The 16351-nt window shown below is 61.7% G+C and overlaps 1 protein-coding gene across 9 annotated transcripts in view; it reads left to right on the forward strand.

The window, feature by feature from the left end:
• Positions 1 to 14647, forward strand: part of DISP1 (dispatched RND transporter family member 1) — a 153337-nt gene extending 138690 nt beyond the window's left edge. For 6 of the 9 annotated variants that reach the window (XM_077886565.1, XM_077886570.1, XM_077886566.1 and 3 more), the window contains 6 exons: positions 106 to 135; positions 4440 to 4563; positions 5378 to 5505; positions 5977 to 6074; positions 7703 to 7800; positions 11146 to 14647. In XM_077886565.1, the coding sequence (XP_077742691.1) occupies positions 106 to 135; positions 4440 to 4563; positions 5378 to 5505; positions 5977 to 6074; positions 7703 to 7800; positions 11146 to 14625 (3958 nt within the window). In that variant the 3' untranslated portion in view covers positions 14626 to 14647. Of the gene's footprint in view, positions 1 to 105; positions 136 to 251; positions 3696 to 4439; positions 4564 to 5377; positions 5506 to 5976; positions 6091 to 7702; positions 7801 to 11145 lie in introns of those variants that run through there. The other 3 variants (XM_077886572.1, XM_077886568.1, XM_077886573.1) reach the window with 3 other exon arrangements.
• The last annotated feature ends 1704 nt before the right edge of the window (positions 14648 to 16351 follow it).

The raw sequence follows: 16351 nt of genomic DNA on the forward strand, positions 1-16351 counted from the left end.
GTGCAGATGGTCCGCGTCGGCCAGGATCGAAACAAGGGCACATAAAACGCCTTAATGTTACGATGCCTTGTTCCTCATTGGTTTTCCTCTGCTTTTTTTTTTCAGACCATGCAGACCGTTCAAGTTACCAAAAAGGTAAAGTCATCTGCGTCCTCCTATTAGATCATAAAGTCACTTGCCTACTTTCCTCTCCGGTGCTTTGTTCACACTTTGCTGTTGTTTCTGCCTTTCTCATTCATATTTTTATGAAGGAAAAGTAAATTTCCCTGAGTTGCCTGCATGAGTCATCCTGTCTCCCAAAGGGGTTTTGACCCGAAGGTGGATTTTCAGTCTTTAGATTCTGCATGTGTCTCGTCGTCTATATTGGCCCAACTGCCTTTCCTCCCCTCTTTGTTTGTGGTGCTTTATTGCAGATGGTTGTCTGTGTTTCTCCCCAAAACTGTTGTTACCCTAATTAAAATGGATGTATTTCATTTGGAAATTTTGAAGTTTTTATCTTTTCAGTAGAAAAGCTAAATTTAAATGGATACACGTTTCTTCAAAGAAAGAAAGAAAGAAAGCACGGGTCCGTCGGAGATGTGCTTGCAGGGGGTGTAGGTGACTTAGCAACCTTTGAAAGTCACCTGCTGCAGAGGCGCTGGCGACTGAAGCCTTATGCTCTCTTTCCACTATAATCACTACATAACTTTCCATTAGTAAACTCCCTTTCCATTTAGAAATTGTTTATTTTTTAAAATCCTGCTAAAATACACACAGCATGAAATCCTCCATTCTTGCCATGCCACGTCCACGTTACTGTGCAGCTGTGGCCATTTTCTGCCAAGCGTGGAGCCCTCCCGAATGTCCAAGGCTTTTGCATTTTGAAGACAGTCATACACATTTTCTCTATCATCAGGTTGGTATTTTTGTAAGTCCCAGATTCTTCTTTTCCGTACAGGCACATACACACCCAGCTTCTTCAACAGAGCCTCTCCTGCTGCTGTCCCACCTTAGCTGCGAGTAATTGCTCCTGAAGTCACCGAACATTTCTCTGTATCCCTCTGAAAACCCGTATTTCTTGGCCTGGTTTCGCAAGTATTTGTGAAGTTGTCTGATTTTCTGTATGAGGCTCCGAGTCCCTTAAGGGCAAGGTTGCCATCTGTCATGTTCTGGTCCCCAGACGCCTGCACCTTCTTCTGCGACGCCGGCTGCATCGACCTTGTTGCGTCCAACCGAGGCGGGGGCTCCGTGTCCTGCCCGCAGCCCGTCTGCCCTCCCGCTGCGCCGAGAGCCGATGCCGCTGGGAAAACTGTGACCGATCGCATTGTGCAAGGGTCCCCCGCTGCCCCGCACTGGACGAGAGGAATTAGGAGCGATTATGAAGGGAAAGACCAGGGGAGACGCTAAGGAGGAAGATTCTCAGGGAGCAAAGGGACAGTTAGCAAGGTGCTGAGTCGCTCAGCTCAGCGGGGACGGAGACCAGCGGTGCTGGCAGTTGGCGTTGGCAGGTCCGGGAGAGCGCCCGGTGCCCGCAGGCTGGGCGCTGAGTGCAGGGCATGTGGACTGAAGCAGACGGAAGGGGAGAAAGGAGAGCCTGCTGCGGAGAGGAGGGGCCAGTGAGGCAAAGAGCCTCACAAGCTGCGACGGGACGGTGGCCTGCGGCCGCCTCAGGCACCAGGGACCCACCGCGCTTGGGGGTCCAGGGGTCCACCTATGAGAGGTTTCGTGTGCTTCCTTTGACGGTTATTTCTGATCTTTCCCAGAGTGAGCCCGGTTATGAGGTAGCGGGCAGCCCGAGGGGCGTGGGGGATGCACGCGGAGAGCCGGCGAGCGGGCCGGGCCACCCAGCAGGCCCACCCAGCCCCCCACGGCCATGGATCGTGCCACGCACCCTGCATCCCGTCCGGGGCGAGCAGCTGAGCACCTCGGGTCCGTGCCGGCTGCCTCGGTGTGCTGCCGAGGGGACCGGGCCGCCTGCCCGGAGAGCTCCTCGGGCTCGTCAGCTCCTGCAGCCGTGCTGTGGCGTCTGCACACTTCAGTCGGGACGTGCAGGACAGATCACAGTAAAAGCTGGGGCCTTATGAAAAAGCTGGGGCCTTATGATGCGTCCTCGCCGGCCCCCGGGGTCCGCTTCCCAGGAGCGTAATGCGCAGGCACGCGCTTCTTTGAGCTCCGTTGCAGCACGGACCAAGGTCCGACTCACCAGGAGTGGAGTTAGGGGCAAACGTAGCTCTGACTCCTTTAGGCCACATCTGACTTCCTTTACTCCTCCGGTTCTCCTGCTTTATTAGATTTGCAGCGTAGTGTCACGCCATGGCGCTGGTTTCATGTTGTACGAGAGCCTGGAGCGTCCCGTGCGGTGCCCACGGCTGTGCGGGCTCGGGCTCGGGCAGCAAGAGCGGCAGATGGACCGCAGCAGCGCCTGGTATTGAGGACAGACGCACGTCGGAGTCCTTCCCCCGATGGCAGCAGCACGGCTACTCCCTGGACGTGGGAACCGTGTCCCGGGCCAGGTCTGGAAGCCGCGTGTGGAGACGGCCAATGCGGCGAGGCTCCCGTGGGGAGTCGGCACACACGCGCGACTGTCAAGTCACGTCCGACGTTCTCAACGCGAAGGAAAGCAATGACTGAAGAGGGTTTCCAGGTTGCAGCGCATGCGTGTGCAGGTGTTTCTGGAACACAAGACCAGAAGTCATTACGTGGGCAGGTCAGCCCTCGGCGCTGGAATGAGGCCCGGTGCCCCCCACCGGCAAGCGGTCTGTAGGTTCATTTGTGGGAAAACGGGTCTAGTTAAAATACCGCGTGGTGAGTAGTGGTTTTAGCCTGGGGCCATTTTCACATCCTGTCCACCGTGTAGGACGAAGCCGGGAACAGGAAGCCTCAAATGCGCTGCTGACAAAGGACCCGACTGCCCCCCTGCTGGTCGCTTTCATCTTGAGTTTGCATTTGGTGGAGGAGGAAATAAAATCAGAGCCTCTCCGTGCAGGGCGTGTTCCGTGTTCCGGAAGCTGTGTCCGCTTGAGCAGCCCCAACCAGCGCCCGCGGTCGGCGTGTTTTCACTACATTCGGAGTCACGTTCAAGCATCATTCCATCTCATCTAGAGGGATTTTCCCTGAGCGAGTTGTTAAATTTGGAATCAGCGGGGCTCGTGAGTGATGCTCGGATGCGGACGCCCACAGACCTAAGTGGTCTTGCATCACGACGTTGAGTGTGTGGCTTAGGGGCTCAGGGCACAGGGCGAGTCGGGGGGGGGCATGGCTCGGGGCGCCTGGACTCAGTCCTGTGACCCTGTCGCGCCCGTGTTCGAAGCAAGAGATGGTGTCGCTGTGGTTGGGAGCTCCCCCGCCCCCCGTGCCAGAGCTGGGCTTCCTTTGGCAACTCCGCACGTGAGCTCCGGCTGACAGGCGACCTCACGTCAGCTTCGGGTGCAGCTGGACGATCCAGTGTCTGTACCGATGGTGACGCGACCACCACGGCGAGGTGCAGGCTTCTGTTTTCTCGTGATGAGACCTTTGAAGGTCCACTGTGTTGGCCACTTGCAAATGCGTGAGACGACGGTGTTGGTGTTGGCAGCGTGCCATGTGCTCCGCGGGACGGGCTCGCCGTGCGGCTGGGCCGGCCTTGGCTCTCTGCATGTATCCAAACCGCACCCCGGCGCGTTGCACGGGGCCGGGAGAATGAAGGGCGGCGATGGGTGTGAAGCGTCGGAGTGAGCGTAAATCCCTCCTCCAGAGGCTGGGCCGAAAAGGAGAGCCCCGCGGGATCCCCGGGCACCAGGGAGGGGACGTGCTCCCTGCACGCATAGTCGTGCCCCACTTTAATTTCCATATTGAGATTCACTTTGAAGTAAATGCCCCCGAGAGCCAGACCTGTGAGCCCGTGATGAGAATGGGGACCAGGGTCCTACAGGGCGGAGGGGCGCCCGTTGGAAAGGACTTGGACCTGGGGGCTGGGCTGGCGGTAGGGAGGGGACCAGCGGCCCGGCGGCGGGCGGGTGGCCAGAGAGTGAGGACGGGGTGGGTGCCCACGGCCCCCTCCGGAAGGCGCTGTTCTGGGTGCAGATGCTGCACGAAACCAGCGCCCGCCCTGGAGTGGCGGCCCCCGCGTTCCTGACGGCGCAAGCCCCGTCGGGGCTGGGCTCAGTGCGGTCTGCTTGCTCTGATGAGGAATTTGCGAGCCTGCAGTGAACCGTGTTCTTCTCCAGGAGCCGACGCAGCTCAAGGCGGGAGGAGCAAGTCCTGGAGGAGACAGCAGGCAGCGGGGGCTCCCCGCGGGGCGCAGGCCTTGCACCTGTGTCCAGGGGCTCCGTGCGCGGCCCGTGCTGTGTCCTGGTCTCGCCGCCGCCCCACTGAGAGGCCCTGGATGGGGTCCGAGCTGGGATCAACACCCTCCTGTCGTGGCAGTGGGCCTCTGGCCGCGTCCGTCTAAGCGCCCTCCTGTGCTCCTCTCTGCCCCGCAGCTACGCGTCCCTGATAGCCGACTGGCCCGTGCTGGTGCTGGGCATGTGCACCCTGCTCATCGTAGTCTGCGCCTTGGTTGGGGTGTTAGTGCCGGAGCTTCCCGACTTCTCTGATCCACTGCTGGTAAGGAGAACTCAGCCCATCGCGTCTCTGTGACCTCAGGGAATTAAGTATCTTAATACATGTTGCATTATGTGACTTCTATCCTGTTTCCCCCAAACCTCCTCGAGTCACCAGGAGCTTGCAGTTCTCCTCCTGAAAAGTAAACCCATGTCCTTCAAGTCTCAGGTTCCTAAGAGGTCAACGGACTTGCTCTCACCGACAAACCTGGAGGTTTTCCTCCTTGGCTGCCACGTTTAAGCTAAAAAGCAGTAAAATGGAGAATCTGAATTCTATAAAAATGTTCTCATAACGTCTTTAAGACTGAATGTCTCCCTTTCTCCCCCCGCAGAGCAGTGAAAGGAATTTCAGCATCACAGAGAGATGATAGCAGGGTCTGTTTTTGGGGGGTTTGTTTTTGTTTTTGTTTTGTTTTGTTTTTTTGTTTGCAGGGTCTGTTTTTAAGTACATGTTCCTGTAAAACACTGCATGACATGGTCTGATGTGACCATAATTTTTTGTGACATCCAAGTAAGCACCTGCTAATTGCTTAGGTGTGATCTTGAAAGAGAAGCTTCAGATACAGTCCCCCCCCTCCGCCCGCCTTTGCTGAGACGGATCACGTACCAGGGAGCCTAACCGCGCTGTTGTGGTGAACGGAGGCCACCGACGGGTCGGGCCACCTTCCTTGGTGCTGTTCGTCCCCGGGCAGCCGCGAGCGCGTCCCCGCTTCCTACCGAAGCCACACAGCATCCCAGCACCGCGTCCCCAACCTGCTGGGACCCTACTTACCCTGAAGCAAACCGCACTAATAGGAATTTGTGATATTTTGTCTCAGGGTTTTGAGCCAAGAGGGACTGCGATAGGCCAGAGACTGGTTACGTGGAATAACATGGTGAAAAATACGGGATACAAGGCAACGTTGGCAAATTATCCATTTAAGTACGCAGATGAACAAGCGAAAAGGTAATTGTTTATTAACTTTCACACAAAACCTTGCTGAATGAATTTGACTTCTAAGCATTGCCCGAACAAGATGATTAAGCTCGAAGTCTTTGCTGCTGATTTGTGTACATTCTCGTTGTTTTTTAAGATTTTGTTGTATTAAGGTAAAAAGAGTGAGGGTTTGGTTTTTTTTTTCCCTTTTTATAGATGTGAGAAAATGGATGTTGGTTGCTTATATGCATCCTTTTCATTTCAAGTAGGTCATGACTGAGGGTAGAGCGTTACAGGTGTGCTTGTTGGCCTTGAAACAGCTAGTACTTTATTATTTTTAAGTGTTTATTATCGCGTTGTGGTTAGTTCCGGGCGTAGGACAGCAGTGAGACACGTTTACTCTATGCCGGCTGGCCTCCATCGCTGTTACATAGTTGCTGGCTGTGTGCCCTGTGCTGCTGACGGTACTTTACTCAAGACCACGTTGTTGTTCCGTTTCAGCCATCGGGATGATAGATGGTCAGATGACCACTATGAAAGAGAGAAAAGAGAAGTCGACTGGAACTTCCACAAAGACAGCTTTTTCTGCGACGTTCCGAGTGAGTGGCATCCCAGGTGAACAGCCCCTCGGGGCTCCTCGCGCTCAGAATGGAGCACGATTAAATCCAGACCGGTGGGAAGACGTGTGGGGTGCTGACACAGATAGCAGTGACTTGTAGTTTTACTTCCCAGGGTCAGTCGACCACTAAGCTGGATTTATTTGCCTGTAACAAAAGTCAATAAGAGATTTAGTTTAAAGGGACACAAAATATCTAATGAGATTCTTGATCTTGCCCCAAATTCCAAGTCATTTTAAATTTTTTACATTATTTAAAAAATATTGTCAGGTACATATTTTTGGATTGAACCCCTAAAATAATCTACTATCTTAGAGAAATATACTTTTCAAGTCTTATTTCAGAGAGCATATATATATATTTTTAAAATATTTTATTTATTTATTCATGAGAGACACAGAGAGAGAGAGAGAGAGAGGAGCGGAGACACGGGCAGAGGGAGAAGCAGGCTCCATGCAGGGAGCCCGATGTGGGACTCGATCCTGGGGACCCTGGGTTCACGCCCTGGGTCTAAGGACATGAGGACCTACAGCTTCTCCCCCAGCGAATCTTCACAGCAGTGCTGTTTTGAACTCAGCTCTTTAAAATCTATTGAAAATGCCCCCAAAATGTGTGCTTTCCTGTCCTGTTAGCTCTCTAGCAGGCCTCACCGGGCCTCTGATGCTTCTAGGTGTAGCTGAGCCTGCGGCACCCACAGCATCAGGCAGGCGCATAGTAGGAGGTCAGGGACATTTTGTCCTGGTCCCGGGAAGGAGCGCACATGGCTTTTTCTGCACTTTTAGAAAATCTGAGCTCTGGTAAATGTCCAGGCTGCTGGGTCTGTCTCGGAGTGGCAGTGTGCATCCCCAGACCGGCCTCCCTTGGCCAGTCCCCACACAGGCCAGATGGGGTCCCTGCAGTCCACACGCACACCCCACCCCTGGCCAGGGCTCCACCTCGAGGGGGAGATGGCTGTTTCCACGGCCTTGATTTGCTCTTCGGAGTCCACATAGGATAATGGCCGTCGGGTGAAGAGTTCGCTGAAGGAAACCTCCTGGTGGTGAATAAAAGCTCGCGTGGTAAAGCTTTATTCACACGGTCACAGGTGGCCGCAGTGTCGGCACAGCCAGGCGAACTCGTACAAAGTCCCCAGGGCGGACGGAGCGGAAGCGGCGCTGACGGCTCAGCGATGTGTCCTTGGGTTCCCGTGCCTGAGACACGCGTGCCTGCGATGGGGGGCAACAGGGGCGGCAGGCTCCGCGACTGGCCTGCGTCCGCGCCATCAGCGCAGTGTAGACCCTGGCCCCTCGGGTCCAGCGGGTTGGTCTCAGTGCTTTTAAACTGACCCCCTGCCGTCTGCCCCCGGCTGACGGCCGTGGAGAACAGCTCAGCGTGTCCTCCTTGGGCTTGTGCCGCGTCCTGGTGCCGCGTCTCCCAAGTCCGGGTTCTCTCGGATCGCGGTTGCTAACCTGTCCTGGACGGCCTGCAAGCCCTCGGTGTCGTGGGTAGGAAGGGACCCCGCTGCCAATGGCCCGTCCTGTGCTCCCCCAGTAGGGCTGCTCCTGGATGCTGAGTCTGATGATGGGAGCGGACAATTATGAACCTCTGTCTTTTCTTTTTCATGTCACCAGGTGACCGGTACTCCAGGGTGGTGTTTGCGTCAGCCGGAGGGGACACGCTGTGGAGCTTACCTGCCATTAAGTCCATGTGCAGCGTGGATAACTCAAGGGTATGTAAAGTGACCCTGGCGTACGTCTCGGACAAACGAGCTGGCATTCGTGCCGGTCGCTCCCCTGCTGAGCCTGGTGAGCGCGGGCGGAGGGTGCTCGCTGGGGCCTCCGTCCTGGTCGCCTGCGTGTGCGCCCCGGGATCCTGGAGCCCCCGTGTGGCCCCCACGGATCCGCCCCCCCCAGCGCAGCGCCCCCTCCTGTGTCCCACGCGGGTTTCCTCCCAGGGCAGCAGTTCAGACGCTGGCTCTCCTTTCCCGGGTGGTCTCTCCTCAGCTGGTTGCAGGGTTTCCCCCGTGTCCTCGTCCCCGCAGCCTCTCTGGCAACCAGTGGGTCTCGGGGCAGGTTCAGGGCATGGGCGGGGAAGGGGATGTCCGGGCTCCAGCGTCTGTAAGAGGGGAGTCCCTTGCAGATGGAGGACGCGAGACGGTCCGTGGAGCCTGAGTGGTGGGGCCAAGGCCCCCGGAGAGCGCACTCTGCTGCCGCTGCCCCCGCACCTGCCCACACACAGCCACCGGGGAAGGAGGGCGCCACATGCCTGGCGTGCGTCCTGCGTGTGAGCTCACCGACAGCGGGAGATGCACTTGCACCCGGGCCGAGAGCTGGCCTGGGCCTGGTGCTGTTGTCTACACCGCACACGGGGCTCCTCAGGGGAGGCCGGGCTCCTGGCGGTCAGCGGGCCGGCTCCCCGGCTCCCGACGCGACTCTCCAGCGGGAGGACTATGTGACCTCCCTCCATCAGGCCGGCCGGGTTTTCCGCACGCGCCATCTGCTCTCGGCTGCGCCCGCACAGACTCAGACCATCTGCAAACAAACCAAGTTCCTGGATCACTGGCCAGCGTCTGCCTGTTGCGTTGTCTCCTCGTCTGCAGCTGTCAGTTCGTCACCCGGAAGCTGGGACATGTTACGAGCCATGCGGTGTGGACCGGTGGCCCGGAGCGAGCGCAGGGCCCCCTGCTCGGCAGCGCCCGCCCCTGCGGGGTCCTGTCTTCGCAGGTGGTGAGGTGACGCCTGTCCCTCCCACCACGTGTCCCTTCCGTCCTGTGTCCTTGTGCCGTTTCTGCTCGGGGTCTTCCAGGAGTCCTCACGGCCTAGAATGTGTAGCTGTTTGAGCTGCGGCTCACTGTTTGGTGCCCCCAGGCTCGCGCGCACCCAGACCCTCACCCGTCCACTGTGGGTCACGTCGTAACATCCTGCAAAAGTCCTCAGCCGACGTCGTGGGTGGCCCTGAGCCGTTCTAGCCGCGTCTCAGGAGGTGGCAGGAGAACGTCGAGCAGCAGCTATTCCTGCAGGAAGTCAGCGCCGTGACGTCCAAGTGCGTGGCTTCCGGCCGGCCGCGCTTGGTGGCGTCTGCGAAGGGAGGATGGCCCGGATGCAGCGCAACAGGCGAGCAAGCCGGGCAGTCTCCCGGCCACCGTGTCCTTTCACTTGCGGTTTCTGCCGGTTGCGCAGGGCAGCCGCTCCCCGCAGGCCAGTCCTGGGCCCCCCTCGGGGTCCGGCTCCACACCCGCCGAGTGTTTCTGGGACCTCGAGGCCGCTGGAAGCTCCCGGGCTCCTCAGTCCTGCCCTCGTGGAAGTCCGCGCTCGGGCGGCCAGCTTCGCAGGAGGGGTCTGAGGTCACAGCGCCCGTCTGCGGCGTGGGCTTTGGGGCCCCCGGCAGCACCTGCGGGCCGGCCTGTGGCACGTGAGGACGGAGGGGCCCCATAGCAGGACGCGCTCTGTTCCCGTCCTGCTCTCAGCCTTCCGGTGAGGCTCCCGGTAGCCGGCAGTTTACGGGTTAAGGCGTCGTCTGAAGCTCTGCAGCCCACCCCCGCCGCCCTGTCTGGCCCCGGCACAGCCACGGGGTGACCCAGCTCCCCACCCTGCACAGCCCGTGGCCGCCCCATCCCCCGAGCTGTGAGAAGTCACTTCCACTCCCCCCGCGGCGCAATCATGGATTCGTTCGTCTCTCGAGCTGCATCCCCGTGGGTTCAGGCACCAGCGTCCAGCTCGGGGCCATGGTGGCCGTCTCCGTCCTTACTTCTGGGCCCGTCCGGGTCCTGGAGGACCATTGGCACGGTCGCCCGTCGGCCACCTCTGCCTGCAGACCGGGCCGGGCCCACTCTGGATGGCGCTTGGCAGGTGACCCGCCGGTGGATCCGCGTTTATCGTGTCACCGTTGAACCTTTGGCCAAACCACGCTCACTCGCACGCAAACCCTGCTGCCATTTGGAAGGTCATCCGAGGCCCATTGTCTTGGGCTGTGGCCGGCAGCCCTGCTCCCTTCACCGCCAGCGCCTGGCTCCCGAGCCCTGGACGGTGCCCCTCTGCGCGGCCACGGCCTGTCCACCCTCGCTGCCCCCGACCGAGAGCCTCTGGCGTCGGGGCCGCCCCCCTACCAGACGCAGCAGGCCGACGGCCGCTTCCCCGCGTCCCCGGAGTCGGCAGTGTGGACGCCTGCGCCCGGAGGCCACCGGAACTGATGACCCTGTGTCACAAACGCCAACTAACGGTGGCTCTTCAGAAACGAGCTGGCGGATCAGGCTCTTGGGGTGACACCTTAGTCCCCTTGGAATGATCCCCCTTTCGGCTCACTTGTCTTTACCGTCCACAGAGATGCGGGCAGAGCGAGGCTCAGCCCCGCAGAGGAGACACAGTCGCTCTGGCTGCGGAGGAGGAGGCTGAGCCTCACGCACATGCGTCCGGGTTGTGTGGTGTGGAAGCCCGGACCCCCTTGGCCTTGGCGTTGTGTCTCGGTTTCCCTCCCGCCGTGGAGGAAAGGCTGCGTGCACCGTGGGTGCACTTTACCAGATGAGCTCGAAGGATGCACACGTCGTCGGCTGCCACTCAGTATCCATCTCACCTGCGTGGACGGATGGGACTGGGCACCGCGGCCCGTTGTGCTCATTGCTTGGGGATGCCCTTGGCTGTGGCCCCGCGCACTGCGGACATCGGTGTCCGACGTCAGCCGGGGGCTCGCTGGCGCTCTTCTGGGCAACCGTTTTCTTGGCTTTCCATTAAGTTGGTTGCATTCGTGCCTTTGTCGCCCGGAACCTCAGGCCGATGACCGGCGGTTTTGGGCCAAGGCAGCAGCTGGCGTCCTGTGCCCTTGAGCCCCCCAGATGGAAGAGCACAGGCCCCGCCGTCCCTTCCTTTGCCCTGAAAGTGCCTTTGAAAAGGCCAGTCTCCTCGAGAGCTGCTGGTTTTACCTCCTCGTTAAGACCAAGGCCACACTGGAGGTTTTTTGGGCACTTTGCCGCCTGGAGGGACGCGCCGGGGGGACTGTGGGGGGAGGCTCGGGGGAGGCCGTGCACCTGCCCTCCCCCCACAGGCCTTAAACGCTGGTGTCCGCGTGTCTCTCTCTGCAGATCAGAGCCCACCCGCAGTTCGGCGACCTGTGCCAGAGGACCACGGTGGCGTCCTGCTGCCCCAGCTGGACGCTGGGCAACTACATCGCCATCCTGAACAACAGGTCGTCCTGCCAGCAGATCGTGGAGCGGGACGTGTCGCACACGCTGAAGCTGCTGCGGGCCTGCGCCAAGCACTACCGCAACGGCACGCTGCAGCCCGACTGCTGGGACGCGGGCGCCCGCAGGAAGGGCCAGCTCAAGTGCAGCGGCGTGCCCCGCAAGTGCGTCAAGTACAACGCCGTGTACCAGATCCTGCACTTCCTGGTGGACAAGGACTTCCTGGCCCCGAAGGCGCCCGCCGCGCCCACCGCGCCCACGCTGAGGTACAGCATGCTCTTCTCGCCCACGGAGAAGGGGGAGAGCATGATGGACATCTACCTGGACAACTTCGAGAACTGGAACGGCTCCGACGGGGTGACCGCCGTGGCCGGGATCGAGTTCGGCATCAAGCACAGCCTGTTCCAGGACTACCTCCTGACGGACACAGCCTACCCGGCCATTGCGGTGCTGCTGGTGCTGCTGGTCATGTGCGCCTACACCAGGTCCCTGTTCATCACCCTGATGACCATGTTTGCCGTCATCAGCTCGCTGATCGTGTCCTACTTCCTCTACCGCGTGGTGTTCAACTTCGAGTTCTTCCCGTTCATGAACCTGACGGCGCTGGTCATCCTGGTCGGCATCGGTGCGGACGACGCCTTCGTCCTGTGCGACGTGTGGAGCTACGCCAAGTGCGACAGGCCGCACGCGGCGACGGCGGAGACGGTGGGCGTCACCCTGCAGCACGCAGCGCTGTCCATGTTCGTCACCAGCTTCACCACGGCCGCTGCCTTCTACGCCAACTACGTGAGCAACATCACCGCCATCCGGTGCTTCGGGGTGTATGCAGGCACGGCCATCCTGGTGAACTACGTGCTCATGGTCACGTGGCTGCCGGCCGTGGTCGTCCTGCACGAGCGCTACCTCCTCAACCTGTTCAGCTGCTTCCGGAAGCCGCAGCCGCAGGTGTACGACGGCAAGAGCTGCTGGACGGCCGCCCGCCGGAAGTGCCACAGGGCGCTGCTCGCCGCATCTGAAGCCTCTCGCGTCTTTTTCGAGAAGGTGCTGCCGTGCGTCGTCATCAAGCTCCGCTACCTTTGGCTGCTGTGGTTCCTGGCCCTGAGCGTGGGCGGGGCCTACGTGGTGTGCGTGAACCCCAAGATGAAGCTGCCCTCGCTTGAGCTGTCCGAGTTCCAGCTGTTCAGGCCCTCGCACCCCTTCGAGCGCTACGACGCCGAGTACAAGAAGCTCTTCATGTTCGAGCGCGTCCACCGCGGGGAGGAGCTGCACATGCCCATCACGGTGGTGTGGGGGGTGTCCCCGGAGGACAACGGCGACCCCCTGAACCCCAAGAGCAAAGGCAAGCTGGTGTTGGACGGCAGCTTTAATATCGCCAGCCCCGCCTCCCAGCTCTGGATCCTGCGCTTCTGCCAGAAGCTGAGAAACCAGACCTTCTTCCACCAGACGGACGAGCAGGACTTCACGAGCTGCTTCATCGAGACGTTCAAGCAGTGGATGGAGAACCAGGACTGCGACGAGCCCGCGCTCTACCTCTGCTGCCGGCGCTGGAGCTTCCCCTACAAGCAGGAGATCTTCGAGCTGTGCATGAAGAGGGCCATCATGGAGCTGGAGAGGAGCACCGGCTACCACCTGGACAGCAAGACGCCGGGGCCGAGGTTCGACGTCAACGACACCATCCGGGCCGTGGTGCTGGAGTTCCAGAGCACCTACGTCTTCACGCTGGCCTACGAGAGGATGCACCAGTTCTACCAGGAGGTGGACGCCTGGATCTCCCGGGAGCTGAGCTCGGCGCCCGAGGGCCTCAGCAACGGCTGGTTTGTCAGCAGCCTGGAATTCTACGACCTGCAGGACAGCCTCTCCGACGGCACGCTCATCGCCATGGGGCTGTCGGTGGCCGTGGCCTTCAGCGTCATGCTGCTCACCACGTGGAACGTCGTCATAAGCCTGTACGCCATCGTCTCCATCGCCGGGACCATATTCGTCACCGTCGGCTCTCTGGTCCTGCTGGGGTGGGAGCTCAACGTGCTGGAGTCGGTCATCATCTCGGTGGCCGTCGGCCTGTCCGTCGACTTCGCCGTCCACTACGGGGTGGCCTACCGGCTGGCCCCGGACACCAGCCGGGAGGGGAAGGTGATCTTCTCCCTGAGCCGCATGGGATCCGCCATCGCCATGGCCGCCCTGACCACCTTCGTGGCGGGGGCCATGATGATGCCATCCACGGTTCTGGCCTACACGCAGCTCGGCACCTTCATGATGCTCATCATGGGCGTCAGCTGGGCCTTCGCCACCTTCTTTTTCCAGTGCATCTGCCGGTGCCTCGGGCCCCAGGGCACCTGCGGCCAGATTCCCCTCCCCAGGAAGCTCCGCTGCGGCGCCTTCTCCCACGGCTTGTCCGCGACACCCGGAGACAAGGCACCAAGTGGCTCCTGCGCTGGGAATGCCTACCACGTGGCTCCCAGGGCCCCGAGGTCCGAGGCGGAGCGGGAGTTCTATGAGCTGGAGCCCCTGGCCTCCCACGGCTGCGCCGCCCCGGGGAAGGCGGCCTACGAGGAGCTGCACGTGTGCTCCGAGGCCTTCAGCGGCCGGGCAAAGGCCCTGGGGCTGCCCGCACACGCAGCCTTCAGCCCCAGCGCCAGGGGCGAAGCAGGCCCGGCCTCTCTGCAGCCCTCGCTCGAGCAGCACCCCGCGTGTGCCTTCCTCTCCCTGAAGCAGAGGTGTAGCTGCGCCAACACGTTCCAACACTGGAAACCCGGCCCGCTCGCCTCCCCGCGGCCCGGCGACGGCCTGTGCCCCCGCTGTGCCGCCGCCGCCAGCAGCTTGGTGCACGTGCAGCCCGCCGCGCGCCCGGTCCCCGAAGGCCTGGTGTGCGCCATCCCGCGCGTCCACCACTGCCCCTGCCTGCAGGGCAGAGCCACGCGAGCCAGGCTGCAGCGCCCCGCGCCCCCCAGCCTCCCGCTGCCGCCGCACCTCCAGGGCCAGGAGGAGCCGGGGGCGCAGGCGGGGGACCCCACCTCCGCTGTCCGCAGGAGCCCCGGGTCTTCCCGGAGAGCGTGCTGCGATCCCGACAGGAGCCAGAGGGGACCGTGTGGGGACAGCGCCGTGGGGGGCGGCCCGGGGCCGGGGGCTGCGGTGGACGAGGCAGCGAGGCACACGGAGCCGCACCTGTCACAGGACCCGGAACACTGGAGCCCCAGTGGGCCCAAGTGCGTGCGTAGCCACGTCACGGGGGACGCCCGGTGCTGCCCCGACACCCGTCACAGCTGCGACCAAGGGACGTGCGGTTCCAAGGACCCACAGACGCCACACGGCGAGGCCAGCGTGCCCCCAGCGCCGACACACTCGGAACTTGCGGGTGAAAGTTTGTTAATAAAAACACTTTAATAAATACAGTGTCACGTTCAGAGCCGGTGCCTCTCCATGGTTCTTTGAAATGGGAAGTAAAAGCCAGAGGTTTGGAAAGGGGCCCCCGGGACGCAGGGGCTTCACACTGAGGATCTCGGGGTAGTTTCCGGATCTGCAGCAACAAAGTCACGCATGTGACGAGCGTCGGCTGAGGACTGGCTTTGATATTTCCAGAAAGTGCCAAGTGCTAACGTGTGGTTTCCTTCACCTCGAGGCGGCCTGACCCAGGGCCTGAGCGCAGGCGGGGCCCAGGCCACCCAGCGGCCTCCTTTAGGGGTTGGCTGCAGCCTCGTTTAGGGATTAATTCCCACGTCTGTGAACTCGGCCCGTTCCCCGGGGTGCCCTCCCCTGCCGCGTGCATCGTCTGTGAGGCCACACGCATGTTGATGCCCAGAGGGAGCAGCCCCGGCGCTTGCTGCGGTCGGGCAGTGTGGACGGGTGGGAGGATGGGTGAAAGAGGGGGATGGGTGAGGTGGGGCAGGGACGTGGGTGGGGGATGGGCAAGGGAGGGGGATGGGTGCGAGGGGGAGAAGGACAACTGCGGGGGTGATGGCTGGGGGGCAGGTGGGTGCAGGGGGATGGGCACGGGAGGAGCAGGGGAGGGTGGGCAGGGGGAGGAAGATGGGGGGGCGTGATGGGGATAGATGGGCACGGGGGATGGGCACAGGGGGAGCAGGGGAGGGTGGGGGACAGTGGGTGGGGGGAGATGGGCGAAGGAGGGGGGATGGGTGCAGGGGAGGGGGGAGGGTGGCGGGGGTGGGTGGAGAGATGGGCAAGGGGGATAAGCGTGAGGAGGGGGAGCAGGGGACGGTGGGCAGGGAATGGGGGGAGGGGGATGGGTGAGGGGGGATGGGTGCAGGGGAGAGGAGGACAACAGTGGGGGTGACAGCAGGGGGGCAGGTGGGTGCGGGGGGATGGGCACGGGGGGAGCAGAGGGAGGGTGCGCAGGGGGGAGGAGGAGGAAGGGGGAGGGTGTGATGGTGGGGGTGAGGATAGATGGGTGCAGGGGATGGGCACAGGGGGAGCAGGGGAGGGTGGAGGGAGGAGGCGGGGAATGGGTGAAGGGGGGAGGGGGAAGGGCGGCAGGGGTGAAGCGGAGGTGAAGGCAGGTGGGGAGATGGGGCATGTGGGTGCAGGAGGGCGACCTGTGCTGACTCGGGGTCACGGTGCTGGCGGTGGGCGGCCCCACAGCTGCAGGGCTGGGACCTGGGACATGCACAGAGGGAGCCAGGACACCTGCTGTCATGTCCCCCGAGGGTCCCGATGTCACCGAGCGCCAGAACTCGGAGGTCGTCCCCTTCGGCCCCCCAGGAGTGGGGCCGGCGGCTCTGCTCCCAGCTCCCAGCACAGGCACCGCCTCCCGCTGCAGCCCTGGGAGCGGGGCTGGTCCTGCCCTGGCGGCAGGCGTCGTCCCCCTGGCGGCCGGGACGCGGGTCAGAACGTGTTCTCGCTCCTGGGCCGGGGGTTGTGGGGGGACAGCGGGGCAGCCCGGGCCACAGCGAGGCCACGGCGAGGGTGCGGGGGGCACAGCGCATGGAGCTCTGCGGACAGGCCGTGGGGTCCCCACGCGCGGCCCTCAGGCGCGGACTCGGTGCTGCTGGCCGCCTGCCCTCCGCCCTCCACCAGGCGAGCACACGGCAGGAACCGGGACGCCGTTCAAAACCGCGTGTCCCGTTAGCGCGGGTCTGCCCGCGTCCAGGGGGCG

The sequence above is a fragment of the Canis aureus genome, chromosome 38, assembly GCF_053574225.1.
Source record: "Canis aureus isolate CA01 chromosome 38, VMU_Caureus_v.1.0, whole genome shotgun sequence".
NCBI classification, from domain to species: domain Eukaryota; kingdom Metazoa; phylum Chordata; class Mammalia; order Carnivora; family Canidae; genus Canis; species Canis aureus.